Consider the following 15,464-nt stretch of genomic DNA (forward strand, 5'->3'; position numbering starts at 1 on the left):
TGCGTTCTGTGTGGAGTCTCTATGGTCTCCCCATGTTCATGTGGGTTTCCAGCAGGTGCTCTGGTTTCCTCCAGTCTAAAGGCATACTGGTAGGCTAACTGGCTACCGGGAGAGTTGGCCTCCGGTGGGGTGTGTGTGTCTGACCTGCTATGGACTGGTGTCCTGTCCAGGGTGTATCCTGCCTTGCTCCCCCAAAACCTGTACTGGGTAAATCGGTTTCAAAATAAATGAGTGGAAGGAGATCTAGACCAAGCAAAGCTACTGGACTCTGCCCCTCGAGAACTGGAGTTACACACCTGTGGCTTAAAACAAACAAGTCAGTGAGCAGAGATCTGCGGAGCAAGTAACTGTATCCTAATTAAGCACCTCATTGATCAAATTAAATCACTCTGAGCTCAGCTGACTCAAAGCCCAGAAGACACTGCAGCTTTCAGGCAGCTGACGCCTGAGGTGTAACCCGGTAACCAAGACATGCACACAGGATCATTAAACACCAAGCAGCATTCGGAGGAAAACAGGGGAAAGACTAGACATCTGACAACAGATCATATTTTCTTCCAACAGGATTTTATTCCGATTTCTCAACATTTGCAAACAATGAATGACAACAATGGGAAAAAAAAAAACTGAACAAGTTTTTGTAATTTAAAAAAACGTTTACAAATTTAAAAAAACACACAATTCATCACTAAACAGTGCTGTAAAAATAAAGAAACCACATATTTTCACCGGCAGCATCATGTCAACTTCATAGACCTGTGTTTTATAGATACCATTAAAATAAAATGTTCTTTAAATTCAGTTGCATTGGCTAATGAACCCCCCATGGAGGACCAGCCAATTTCCAACAGAAACACTCTAAAAACAATTCTGAAAACTGCGGGGGTAACAGCTACTCTGAAGATGTACAATAAGATCAAAGGAAATGTCTACATTTACTGCATGTAGTCAGAGCTCTGCATGTCCAGTGAAATGATTCAGTTCACACAGATGTTAAGGCTAGCCCCTGTCAACAGCTCTCCATATGAAACTCAATGCTCTAAGCTCACAAACATCAACATCACAAGCATAGAAAAATGAAATACATGTGTGCACTGCCAGTAACTGAAAGGGCAAAAAATAGAAGGCATGCAGTTTTAATAAAGGTGTTCAATTTAATTAAACCCTGCCATTTAAAACCTAGCCAAGAGGGGGCTGAGGTTTGGAAAGCCACTGTTAAATTCACAGCATTAATGCCATCGTCTTAAAAGACTTCAGGAATAAAACCTGCTGGCCTCAAGGAAATCAGGCTGTAGTGTGTTTCTGTGCTAGACACACCATTGAAAGGCATGACCTTTGGATCACAGAACTGTTTTGACAGTTTCTGGAATCACAAGACCCAAGCTGGCTGGGTCACTGGCTAGCAAGTGGCTTTTAGCTGTGCTCAGTATTTCAGGCTTCAGGGGTAGTAGATTAAAGGATTACACATGGCATCTGTGTATGTATTCATACTGTGTAAACAATATCACTCATTACTTTTTTCAAAGCAAGGATGCTTTTAAGGGAGCTTTCAGTCTTTTTTAAATTATTGTCCTGAAGGAATGTTCTGTTTATTGTGATAAGTGTATTCTCAAGACAGCCTTCAGCCTTGCTTGTTTTAAGTCTTAAAGCATGCACTGCTGTTCTCTGAATTCCACTGCTATATCCTTCAAATGTGTCCATACCTGCCATGGTCAATTCCTGTGATATATTCAACAGGAATCCCCCCTCCTTGTCCTGGAGGACAACCAAGTTTTATTGGGGACTCTAACCCCTCAATGCCTGTAAGCTTGGAAAACCAGTTAACCAGTTAAGAGTTCCGTGACTTAGTAGTGAGGGAACATTATTTTACAGGTTCGTTTTAATCAGAAACCGATTAAGACCTAAAAAAGGTGACCTGACCGCTTACCCAAATAATTATCTCATTTTAATGACTTAAATGACAGGTGAAATGACCAAAGACCAGTCAAACTGAATTTCAGCACTCAAGTCAATCAAGCAATTCAGGATCAATTCAGTAATTAAATGAATTAAAGGAACCAAAGTCCCTGGAATTGCCTGGACTGGAAGAGTCAGAACTGGCCACTCCTTCTCTCCACCTTTACAAACTCTTAGAAAACACCAGTTACAAGCCGAGGTCTTAATGACCTACACACATTTATAACTTAGAAGTCAAGACTTTTGTTTTAAAACAAAATCAGTCTAGCACTGAGACTGGCCGCCTACAGAACACATTGGTCAGAATAGCAGCAGTGCAAGAGCTGAAAACAAGCAACGTTCCAACCAAGCGAATCAGCTGAATGGAGCAACTGCAGGCTCAGGTGGAACGAGAACCAGCCGACAACGGAGACCAGCAAGGGGAAGAGCCGGCCTAGAACTTCCTTACGAAAGCGGACATTTCTACTACAGACAACTGAAACCTTCCTGCACTAGCTTCAATGGCTGCAACATCCCATTTGTTCGTCCAACAATATTTAGAGGTTCGTAGTGCCTTTGGGGCCCTGTAAACAGTCACACGGGAAGTGCAGGCTGAGGAAGGTGGCCTTCCTCCTCGAGTGAAAGACGCGATACGTATCTGTTCAAAAAAAAAAGCACAGAACTAAAAATCGGATCGTTTCGGTTTTGAAAAGAAAAACCACAGTTTCTACAGTGGTTCATCCTCTGGGGCGGGGAGCGGGGACGGAGGTGCACCAGTAACGTCATCACGTCTCTCGTTTCGGAGTGCGCGGTGACCCTGTACGTGCTGAACTCGAAGACTGGAGAGTGACAGGAAGGAGCACGATTCCAAAGTGAAAACGTTTCTGGGCGGATTTGTGTCCCGTGCGCTATAGGGACTGTCCCTCTGTCCAGCTACAGTGTGGACAAGCGTGACAGACTAGTGGACAAGCATCTGACTGTCCTTCCACGTGCCTGGCTGCTGTGGGTTACCTGAGCTCAGTCATTGGCCCAGTCAGGGAATTTGTAAGTGCTTTGGATTCCTTCACTGGAGAGCAAAATGCAAAGAGCAAAACAGGACAAATGCCAGAGAATTCCTCAGAAGACCTTCAGATCCCTTAAAACGTAGTGCAAGCTGCCATGAAAATGCTGGAGAATACATTCGGATTCCTGAATCGGAGTGCAAATGCTTGAGAATTCCTTCAGATTCCAGAATTGGAGGGCAAACTGCCACTGAAATGCTGGAGAATTCCTTGGGATTCCTTCACGGCAGAGCAGAATGCCTTGAAAACGCTGGCTGCCGTTCCAAAGGGTGCCGACTCTGCCCTGCCTCTCCCCAGCCAATGTCATCTGTTCTCCTGCTAGGTTTTGCGGCGCTGCTTAGCCAATCGGTTCAGGAAGCAGCAGGTCACCGAGGCGACGATGCCGACGCCCACCAAGAGGGCCGAGGACACGCCCACCACGAAAGGGATGAGGAGCAAGTCGCCGGCTGCAGAAGGAAGAAGATGCGGATTAGCCCGAGACGCGCGGGACAAGTGTGGGACGGCTGCCGCATTCTTGTATGGATCATGGGGAACAGAGAGCAATGACACGGGCATCCATCCAGCTGCCTGCACAGCTGCAGCTGGGGAGTGAGAAGGGCACAGAGGCACCCGGCCCAGAAGAACGCACCCCACCCCGCCTCTCTGAATAACACCAATTCCCCCAGGTGCTCAGAACAACTCCTGCAGGCCCGGACACTGCTGCTGGCTGTGCTGGGACGCAATGCTCAAGTTTGCATGCATGACATTCTACTCACCCCCTGAACAAATGGCTGGAGCAGCCCTGGAAAATTTACATTTCATTCAAATCCCTCGCCTGCCGATTCAAATGAAGCTCCTCGTGAAATGACAATGCAAGCTTTCAGGGAGCGCCCGTCATTGAATTTATACGTCAAAGCAACAGTTTTCCTCAGCCACCTTACCCCTTAAAAGACTAGTTTACATGTAGAACTAAATAACGGCTCATAGTAACGGCCTACAATACCTCTCTTCACAGGTGGGTCTCGGACCCGCTGAGCTCAAATGGAAAACCAATCAACGGGTTGGGAGTTTCTCAAGAGAAAGGAATCGGCGGGGCCCCCTGAGCAGCTCGACCAGCTGCTCACTCGGAGCCCAGATGTGCTGGGTCTGAGCCTCTGTTACTGTATGTCACACGTCTATTCTAGCCAAGATTTCCCCAAGCAGCCGTGCTGAAAAATACTGCTGTCCTTCAGTCGTCTTAATGAACCCCTTGTGTCAGGTCTGGTCACACTTATTAGACAGCTATGAAATTCATTTTATACATTTTTAGACTTTCACCCAAAACAATTTAAGAATCCAGAGGGTGCTGTCGTGTCACTTTACAGAAGAGAACACTAAGAGACTAGGCAGCCAGCTCTGCACTGGTTCCTGGGTCAGCCTCCAACACTGTGACTGACCGATCCTCTTCCTTAACCACTGGCCTGCCTGACCAGGTCAGGCACAAGGGGGGCACAGACAGAGACACCCCTGACTGGCAGGAAGAGACAGCGATATGAGCACTCACCCCGGGCGTACATGTAAACGCGCGCAGGCTGCGAAGTGGAGCGCGCCCCAGTGTTGTACCAGCCCCCGTGTGGGTCCTGCCCCCACACCTCCACGTGGCACTGGTACAGCCCCTGGTCCTCGGCCTCTGCTTTGTGGACTCTCAGCCTGTAGCAGCTGGGGAAGGGGCGGTCCACGCTGATGTCACTGTTGTTGCCGTGGAGACGGGAGGTGCCGTCGTGCGCCAGCACAGCCACCAGAGCGGGCTCCGCCGGCCCCTCCCCTTCTTCCCTGGTCATCAGCCAGTGCACCTCCACCTGGGCGGGGCCTGAGGTCACCGTGGTGACGTTGCACAGCAGCGAGACGGTGTGGCCGCGCTGGAGGGGGGGTCCCCGGGCGAGCCCCACCTCTGCCTCCACTCGCACCTCTGCGGAGACAAACAGGGCATGACGATACATCGTCTCGTGGACAGCTTTAACCAAGAAGAACGAGCATCAGCTCACACATTCTCCACTTTCATGTATCCTGTCTCACACTCTGAAAGGATGGTCGATTAGGACAACTGATCGTCAATTAGGACAACTGGCGCTGGAGTGAGCGTGTGTATGTGTCTGTGTGTGCCCTGATGGCTGACTGGGGGGAAAAGTAACACTCCTGCGTTTGTCTGTCAGCTGTAGGCTAATTCTCAGGGAGTTTCAGCTTTAGATTATAACACTTTGATCAGGACTCAAAACAAAACAACGTGAAAACACAGAAGCCGTGATATAGAAGGACGAACTAGATACTGTGGATGTGGAAGTAAAAATAATCAAAATCATAAATCAAAATCAAGTAAGGGTATTATATGTAGATTATACAAAGGTTTTATGGAAAAGAAATCACATTCTGTGGAGTATATAAAAGATAAATGTGTTAAGTTAAGGTTTCAAATGAAGAGTGGTTTAAAATGTGCCAAATATCAATGGAGATGTACTAACTTACATTTATGGAGAGAGTATTGTTGGAAAAATATTGTTAAATTATTACCCCGAAACAGAAGGCATACCATATTGGGGAAAGTCAAAATGTGTGGAAACCAAGAAGGTAGTCACTGGTAAATAATCTGGGAGTGTCCTAAAATGAGGCCTTTCTGGACGGATTCACATAGGGCCCTAGAGAACATATTTGAAAGGAATTTACCCTTTACGTTTGAGGTTCTATATTTTGGCAAGTTAGATTTTCACTTAAGTCATGCTGACAAATATCTGTTTGGAATTATCTGCAGGTAAAAAGACTAATACAAGAAAGTGGCTTCTTCCAGATTTACCAACAATCCATGATTAATAAATTGAATTGCTAAACGAACACAATGTACACAATGGAAAATTAACTTTTTCACTTAAATTACAGATGAACAAATTTGTCAAATATTGGTCTAGGTGGGTTAAGTACTTTAAGCCTTTAAGGACTGAATTTGTGGAGACACAAAATAATTGAAACTAGAATTATGTATGAACATATATCTACATAATTCTTCCCCTCTTCATAAATCATAAAAAACGTATGTAACTTTCTTATTTTGAATGCATATAGTTCGGTTAGAAGTAAAATCATTGTAACATATAAAGGGAACAAATAAATTTTCATGTGTGATGTATATTGGAAAATGTGTATTGTAAAAGGATTGTTGTGTAATGTCATCTGTATTTAAAATTCTGTTGTCTGTTCCTCTAAAATAAAAAGTTTAAAAAAAGAAACCACAGAAGCCAGGGAATACATTTACTTTCTTTTACCAAGGTGCTGATAGCACCAGTCCTCAGTTTTCCAGGTAAGAGAAGGGGAACCGTTACGTTCTCTCTTCCTTTCAGGACACACGAACAAAACAACTGGACTGCTGCTGCTTCCCACTGGCCTTCCTCTCCTCTGTTACAAGCTTTCACTCTGCAACATTAGATACTGCTCAGTGCCACATACTGGACGGCGAAGCGAACAAACTCCTCCGAGCATCGTGCTCACCTTTCATCCTCAGGCTGACAGTGACCCCATTGGACCTCTGGCTCGCCGCAGGGCTGCTCGTGCCAGGCGTCCGGCCGGTGTAGACGCTAACCGCACAACGGTAGATCCCCGCATCGGCGGGGTGGGCGGAAAACAGCCGCAGAGAGTACCGCCCCTCCGCCTCCTTCTCCAGGGAGGCCCCGCCCCTCCTGCTGACGTCATCGCCCCAGGTCACCACCCCGTCGGAACCCATGCGGGCGACTTCCAGCTCCGCCCCCCTGTCGGCTGCCCGCCGCAGCCATTGGACGAGCAGGGAGGGGCGGGACGATGGGCTAATCCCACCCACTTCACAGGATAGGCTGAGAGGAGATCCTGCCGAGAGGGACACCTCCCCTTCTGGCAAGGTGGTCACTGTCAGGGAGTCCGCTAGAGAGAGAACGAGTCATCAAGTTGCAAACCGGGAAAGGATTTTTCAGGTCTTCAAAGGCCATAAGGCCTTTCCAGCACTGATCTGAATTTGTTTTGGGATTGATTTACCATTTTTTGGTCTTCATCAGATGGCAACCAAAAAGTACTTTTAAGATCTGCAGTATTACAGTCTTTGAAGACTACTGGCCAACTCTGAATTCCAACCAAGACCTATTTAGAACTGACCACTGGCTGCTAGACTGGTTTCCATTCATTACCTTTCCAGTGCAGGTTAGCGGAGCACAGAAACTGCATATCCTTCACTCTTGCAGTAAACAGTAAAAAAGGGTAGATGCCTCAGTAAACATGAGGCATCTACCCTTGCTGAGCCCGGTCTGGGGTGAGTACACCAGGGATAGGCAATGATGTCACTTCCTGTCCAGCCAATTCAATTGTAAGCCTCGTGTCCAGCTGGTCCCTCATAACTGCTATTAAATGAAGCTCAATTAAACAATCAACAGACAGTCACATCAGTTAGTGGCTGAATCCGCATGCTGCAATGGCAGGGAATCGCAGAGGATTCCTTTCCTTTGGGAAAGTTTATAACCACCAAGTCCAACTCCACATTTCCACTACTTAACATGACATGAAGGAATCGGGGGACTGCAGCAGCTGGGGAACAATGGGGACAACAGAGCACGAGAGGAACAGTGAGTGTCTGCCTGTGAGGTCACAGCACAGGAGAACAATACTGCCACTGAAACACAGGACCCAGCACAGCTGCAGCTGGGAGATCTGGAGCACCAGGTTCGAGGCTTCACCCCTTAACCCCCCCCTCTTTCCTAATGTCGAGAGTTAAAATCAAACCTACTTACACTAGGGACAGTACAGTGACGGCACAGAAACAAGATCTTCCCTATGGCAACCAGCCTGGGCATTGTCTATATTCTACATTCATTTATTAATTAGCGTCCATGCACTAAGGGAAAGCAGAGAAGGAGTAAAGCCAGATAAAAAGATGCCTAGATTGCCTATGAAACAGAGGGATGAAGATCTGGGAGTTTTGCACAATGCACCAATTTCAATTTTTAACCAGACTTCATGCACAGAGATTTTTGTGCACCCTGGCGCTATCCGTGTGTGAAGTTCGAGTAGGCAGCTCTGTCAGCATGCGTAGGCTGCAAAGGAACAGGATTATTCAATGCTGAAAGGAAAAGAAACAAGACCCAACGTGGTGTGGGGAGCTCTTCAGGTGCCATGGAGAGTGAGGGAGAGAGGGAATGAGTATCTATCTATTACTCACCCATGCTAACTTATTAAATCCTTTGCCCCTATGAAAAGCCATGTGGAAATGTAAGATAAGATACGACCACTTTGTTGGCCATATACAATTTCTTGTCTTAGGAATTTGTCTTTTCGCATAACCCAACTTGCTCTCCATGAGACGCACAGACAGGGACAGAAGCTTGGGGTCAGAGCGCAGGGTCAGCCATCGTACAGCGCCCCTGGAGCAGTTGGGGTTAAGGGCCTCGCTCGGGGGCCCAACGGGGTAGGATTCCTCTGCTAGACGCGAGGTACGAACCAGCAACCTTCCAGCCACAGGTGCAGATCCTTAGCCACAGAGCCACCGCACTGCCCCATGAAGTTTTAATGCAGCTAAATGTCTGTCCCTATATGTAGCTCTTCTCACTCACCTAAAGGCTGGACGGTGACATTTCCCAGCTCCAGGGTTCTCTGGGCAATCCTCTGCCAGGTCATCTGGGGATCCTGGATCCACTGGATCACTTCGCAGAAGAAGGACCCAGTGTCGCTGGGCACCACAGAGCTGATCCGCATCACGTACTGGTCCTGCCCCCCCTCGCTCCTCTTCTCCAGCGACACCGTCCCGTCCGCGTACCGCCTCTCGTAATCCCCTCCCCTCCCGGGGACCACGCTCAGGTGCTTGTCGATGGAGATGACCTCCCTGAGGTTGTGCCCCCCCGCCGGGCTGCCCCCGGCTCCTTCCCCCGCCCCCCGCACGCCGAAGGTGACGGACACGTGGGTGTGCTGCTGAGACTGCACGGAGGCGGAGCATGTCAGCTGCAGCTCCGCCCCCTCGGTCAGGGCCTGGCCACTCAGGGAGCGGGAGGAGGTGTGGCTGACTTGGAGCGTGTCGGGGATCACTGTGGAGAAAGAGTCAAGGAGAGGGAGAGGTGACTGACACTGCAGGGCAGTCTTAACAGCACAGCACCACCCACAGGCTTGGCTGATGAACTGTACAGAGTCCGCAGACAGAAGCTCAATGAGGTGTTAATTAAACCCCAAGATCTCTCTAGCTCTCCTTCTAGCCTTGCACTGCCGGTTAACCTAGGATGTCGAACTCCACGCTGCAATTACCTTCAAACTGGAATAGCAAGTTGTTTATATATATATATGAGAGCCCACTAAATTTGGAATCAAAATGTCTTGTGAAGACTCAGGTCTGCAGCGACGCCCCCCTGCGCTGCCATGTGACAAATCAGCTCCACAGTGGAGCTCAGAGTGAAGGAGTGGCTCCTCCCTCCGGCCAGCAGACTGGCCCCCGAGCTGGACGAAACCTCATCTCGTGTCTGACAAGAGAAGTGGCTGGGAGTGAAACCAACCAGCACGCTGCTGCTGCTTGATCCTCCTTCCCTGGGTCATCAAGCTGTGAACCGGCAAAACGCCGCCAGGATGATCTTAATTCTTTCTCTCGTTCAGAAAGAAAGGTTTGTACTCTACCCTCCCATAGTTCTCAGTCCTGCGTGGAGGAGTATTTTTTTTAACAACTAGGCAGGCTCAGCAAGCTCCCCTGTCCTGAAGCAGTAAGGTAGAGGAGGTTACCATTGACGAGGACGCTGGAGCTGTAGTTGCCTTGGTAGCGGGCATCAGTGCTGGGGGTGTAGCACTCGTATGTGCCCTGGTCCTCTGGCCGCACCCTCTGGATGACCAGCCGCACCCTGTCGCCGCTGTCCCGCTCCACGCGCACCTCCCCGGAGCGCACCCGCGCTTGGAAAGGGGCGTAGGGGAACCTCCTGTCCCGGGTGGAGATCACGCCGATCTGACGGCCTCCTGCGTCCTCCCGGATCAGGAACCACTCGAAATCCTGAGTGCGGGACCCCTCGTACCCCGTCACGGAGCAGGGCAGGGACAGCGGGAACCCCGCTACGCGGTACAGGGGTCCGGGGGGAAGAGTGACCTGGCGACACTCGCAGACCGCTGTGGACAGGCTCGCACACACAGAGAGAGACACGGAAGAGGGAGAGCGTGAGGGGACGACGCTGAACTGCAGGGGTCAGAATCGGAGCAAATTTCTGACAAACCGAGAGAAGCAAAGAGCGACTGGGACATCCATCATACCTACAGTAGATAGCACTGCTTTCTTTTTTTTTGTTTAAAGACGGCCCTCCACACTTATCAAGGAAAAGGAAGAAATCTATTACCCAAACCCACACGGCCATCCCATTTCAGCATGAGCAGAAAACACCAATTAACCTGAGCATAATAATAAAGTGTATTTCATATAGAGCCTCTAAAAAATAGTAAAAGTAGAATCTCAAAGTGCTTTTACAGTAGGTGTAAAACACAGTTATAAGGGTATCAAATAATTAAATAAGCATATTTAATAATCCTGAACAAATCAGAGTTCAGATTTGAATACCCAAGCATGTCAGACATAAAATATCCTGAGGCCACAAATTTTCTCTCCATGCTTCACATACATCACCACTGAGCCCTAAGAAGACTGAGTAAGAGTCTCAGCAGGCTGAGAGGACTTTCACCGTGCAAACCAGCAGAGATCAGCGACACCTGACAGGTAGAAAAGGTGACTTTACAACAGGGAGGGTACAGGACAAGACTCTTAAGAAGATGCAAATCAAAACAGCTGGGCTGTTTTCTTTATGTCAGAGAGAGTGTGTGTGTGTGTGTGTGTGTGTGTGTGTGTGTGTGTGTGTGTGTGTGTGTGTGTGTGTGTGTTCTCGTGCTGTGCTGTTCCTTCTCCAGGCATGGACTGTCCCACCATTCCCCATGACGTCACGGGCTGACAAACACAGCGCAGCCGAGCTCGGCCAGATTTCTTACTTCTGCTTCTGCTTCTGCTGTTCTGGGTTCCAAATTCCCCCTGATGTCATCCTTGAAAACCCAAGCCTGATTGCTTCAGGCTGGACTGGAAAAACCAGCTGCTGTTCCGGAAGGGCAGCAGGGACATCATGCCTGACCTAACAGGGGACTCAGGGCCTGCTGGGTGCTTTCCAGTTTCCTGCAAGACCCGGAGCCATGGCATCAACCTGGCTTTGAGTGCAGATTTTCAGCACACGCCCAACTCAAGTCATATTACAACGGCAGGAAATGAATAAGAAGGGCGTCTTTTTCCCATCCATCCATTTTCTAATCGAATGATCAAATACAGGGTCGCAGGGGAGCTGGAGCCTATCCCAGCAGGCAACACCAGTCCATCACAGGACACACACACACCAGGGCAGATTTTCCCAGAAGACAACCAGTATGTCTATGGGCTGTGGGAGGAAACCGGAGCACCTGGAAGAAACCCATATGAACACAGGGAGAACATACAAACTCCATACAGACAGCAGGTGTGGAGTTGAACCCGGGACCCCTGCGCTGTGAAGCAGCAATGCTGATCACTGAGCCTCCCAGAGGTATCTTCCTCAAGCGCAAAATCTGTCATATTGTTTTTCTCGGGGTACAGAAACAAACACATGCGGACAGAGCCTAACAACATCATGTCAGTGTCAGGACTGAGGTTAACTTGGTAAGACTTGACAGACAAAAACTACCTAGCATACACATATGTTGAGCCCTCTCAGTGTAATGTGTTCAGAATGAAACATTTAACAAGCAGGGTGCCTGTACTCTCCCACGCTCCATTTATATTTAGCATGCATTTAACTGATGATAAATTAACAATGTAATTTAATCAATATACCACTTATATGGAATATAATTGGATAAAATGATGTATTTGTATTGATCACAGTGCAAGTCCGATTCCGAAGTGGAGAGCAAACAGGTGATTTGCTCTCTCATCATAAGGGGCAACTGGACTCAGATAGGGGTACCCAGCCCTGCTCCTGGGGAGCCCCTGACCTGCCAGGTCTCGCTCAAGTCCACAGGTGGGGGGGCTGTACTTTAACCACGACACCGCGCTCTAGAAAAGGGATCACTTGCAAAGGTTCAGATCAAGCAGCCTGTCAGGCCCACACAGGATTCAGTGAGGTCAAGCAGGACCCAGCAGGTTTGAGGAAGGGCGGGGCGGGCCGGGTGAGGTCCCCAGGTTAGGGTGGGGAACCCCTCATTTAGAGCGGGTCAGGCAATGCGCACCTAGGAAACCGACAGGCGGATGATCGCAAGGAATTCTTACCCACTCCTCTGTGTAGAAATTCCTTCGTGATACAGGTCGACGTGCAATATTCGCTCCTAACAAGCCTCACGAATCACAAATCGGATTAGAGCACACGAATGTGCGTCTGTCCACCCACGTCAGAGCCTAGTGCACCCTGCCCGCATATACACAGATTTGTAGAGCATAGCACACTGCGGTGGCGCCGGGTCTGTCCACAGCAGGTACACGGTCGCACAGGGCTACATGTAACAGACGGAGCCGACGGGCTTTGCTGCGAGACTCACCCCACAATAAGCAGACAAGCCCGGCGGCCGCTCCCCTCCGCGTCATGTCCGAGTGACGGAAAATGCTAACCCCCACGGTAAAAAAATGGAACGTCCACTTCACGCACGAAATCCGCCCAGCATAGCTCGGTTCAGCAGAGCAGGCGAGTGGTTTCAAGTATTAACTCCCAACGACTTTGCGAAATGGCTTCTGAAACTGGATCAACGTCTTGATTTCCGAGAACCTCGGTTGTTTAAAATAAATACTAATATTATTATTTCCCGCATCCACCGAGATGTTTGCCAGAAGAACAACTTCTTTCATCACAAGCGTCTGCTCGAGACCTTAGCAGTCCGGTGTTTCTCCAGTGAGCTCCGCGAGTGAATTTCAGCCGATATCCCTCCTAGTTTGTATTATTCCTTTCCCCACTGGCGCGAGTCCCGCAGCTGCGTGGAGGCAGAATGTAGGCCAGCCCCGCCCTCCTGGGGGCGTGGCCTGGGCGTGGGTGAGCCTCGTGGACAGGACTACATTCAAAAACACGCGCAGGAAAGCCCTCCCTCGCTGTTCCCTGGTGTTATTGACAGCGTCGGAGACGAGGAGACGTCCTTTTCCCTGTCCACAAACTGTTCATTCTAGAGCTCCCTCTTTTCCGCAGTTAGAAAAATATCAAATTACACATCGATTTCCTGCGCCCCTGCGATTCTAACAAGATAGCCCATCATATGCGTAAATTATGATACGGTGGCCCTGTAGATATTATCGTTGCTGCTATTTCATCGTGCACGCAAACTGCAGTTTTCAGACTATCCTTTCGCCGGCCAGCAGGACCGAACTTCTGGGTGCGCCTGGCGGTGATAATTGTCATTTATTCTGTTTTACTATGGAATGCGTAACGAAACGGAAAAGCCACGGATTTCGAACTCCACAGGAAACGACTCTGCTAACAGAAACCCGGGTGACATTTTACGTTTTCGGCGGGGGGGGAAGGATCACACCTCTCATGAATTCTCCGCCTTTCTTCCCGCCGAAGTTCCTACATCCTTGCTCGTTTTGTGTTGTTTTGTGAAAATATTAAAGACAAAACACTGAACCTGGACGCGTAGATGCAATCAGATCGATTCGGCTGTATGCCAAGCCTCGTTTTCCAGTTTTGGAAACTGTGCTTCGAGGGGATTTCGGTCGAGTTTATTGATCCTGCTTATCATCCTAGGCTTTGGCTTGAAATGACCGTCTATAATTACCATAGACACAACAGTAAAGCAGGTAAAGCGGAACTCTGTGTCGACTGATATTGGATAACTATAATAACAAACGAAATGTCTGAAACGATTATATCAAAATAATTTGTATTGTTGAAATTAATAGCTTGATTCAAACCGCTTTCATCATGATGCGTTTGACGTAATTGTTAGGTTATGGCGCCCTCTTGCGGTGTCGGAAGGTATTGGAAACGCTTGCCAGTGTCCGCTCGATTTCAGCAGGTACACTTTCAGTATGAAAGCGTTAGTGCTGAGTTCATTTAAATTCATTTAATCCCTGAGTTAGTGCTATATCTTTTCATAAGTCTACGAATCGCATCATTTTAAATGAATCAGATTTTTGCTTTTACAGACGTCTGTAGGATAGTAATAATATCGGCCTCTATATTTTTATTTCCTTGCATTTACACTATGAATAGGATCAGAGACGCTACATTCCTCAATGCATCCCTCAATGTACATCCCTCTTTTGTCGTTTTAAATGGGCTGCTCCGCCGTCCAGTTCCAATTTCATAGCGATTCTTAAAAGAAGCGCTGTCGGGCTGTCGGAACAGCATGGGCTGTAAGGAATCGCTACAGTGCACCTATTTATAGCCCAACAGAAGGTCCTCAGTCCGTGCAGGCCAGCGGCTTGGCTCTCCTGCGGTTCGTTCTGTCTTAAGATGCAAGATGCAGATTTCACACCTGAAGACTTCACATCTGAAGAAGGCTGCACGGCCGAAACGTTGTGTTTTCTTTCTTCTTTTTTTTCAGCATGGAATAAACGTATTACTTGTTCTTTTGCAGCCTACGCATGCTGACGCAGCTACCCACCTGAACTACTAAGATGCAGATTTCCTTGCTTAAAATCATCACATTATCGAGGGGCGCAGTTGACGATCTGCGGTCAATGCCTTTCAGGGCGATCACAAAGGTGCACGGAATGTGTAAAACCTCATGAGAACTGGTAATGGATCTGAAAGTTGAGCTCTTTAGTCAGGCTGTGGCGGGGGTTCCCAAACCTGTTTTTTTGGGGGGGCGGAGTGGAGGGTGGAGTCTCACAACCTGCTGGTTCTCGTTCCCCGCACCTCCGTTTCGATTCGAGCTCTTCTTCGGTTCATTGTCGGTTCCTGAACATGTGGGCGGTAGCACAGTCACGACTGGGTGTCATGAAAGCAACTTCAGGCCTCCAGCGTTTGAGAAGGAAAAAATATGACTCGCGGGGGTTTCGGTCACGCGCCTTAGTTCGGCCTTAGATCGTTGCTCAGACTTGATATCCTGGAGCTGAAGAGACATCTGAAGAGAAATTAATGATTTCCAGCGGCGGCCATATCACCCTGCAGCTCACACCTGGTAGCCCACTGAAGCTCAGCAGGAGTGAGCCTGGGCAGTACCTGGATGGGAGACCACCTGGGAAAAACTAAGGTTTCTGCTGGAAGAGGTGTTAGTGGGGCCAGCAGGGGGCGCTCACCCTGCGGTCTGTGTGGGCCCTAATGCCCCAGTATAGTGACGGGATGAGACGTAAAGCTGAGGTCCTAATTCTCAGAGGTCATTAAAAATCCCAGTGTATGTCTTGGAAACAGCAGGGGTGTCACCCTGGTGTCCTGGCCAAATTTCCCATCGGTCTTTACCAATCATGGCATCCTAATAATCCCCACTATGAACCCATCACTCTGTCCACCAGTGTGCACTGAGAGTGGGGTATATATAAGTGTACCTTAT

At 48.7% G+C, this 15,464-nt stretch overlaps 1 protein-coding gene across 1 annotated transcript; it reads right to left on the reverse strand.

Annotated features, from left to right (window-relative positions):
• Positions 1-545: 545 nt before the first annotated feature.
• igsf8 (immunoglobulin superfamily, member 8) lies at positions 546-13,043 on the reverse strand. Its single transcript, XM_088633669.1, has 6 exons — positions 12,525-13,043; positions 9,720-10,094; positions 8,573-9,040; positions 6,492-6,896; positions 4,519-4,923; positions 546-3,442 (listed from the first exon to the last, which is right to left on the reverse strand). Exons 1-6 carry the CDS (start codon positions 12,568-12,570, stop codon positions 3,315-3,317), a joined length of 1,827 nt encoding a protein of 608 aa, XP_088489795.1. The 5' UTR covers positions 12,571-13,043; the 3' UTR covers positions 546-3,314.
• Between the last annotated feature and the right edge of the window lie 2,421 nt (positions 13,044-15,464).

Source organism: Lepisosteus platostomus, chromosome 1, assembly GCF_059453375.1.
Source record: "Lepisosteus platostomus isolate fLepPlt1 chromosome 1, fLepPlt1.hap1, whole genome shotgun sequence".
Classification (NCBI taxonomy): Eukaryota; Metazoa; Chordata; class Actinopteri; order Semionotiformes; family Lepisosteidae; genus Lepisosteus; species Lepisosteus platostomus.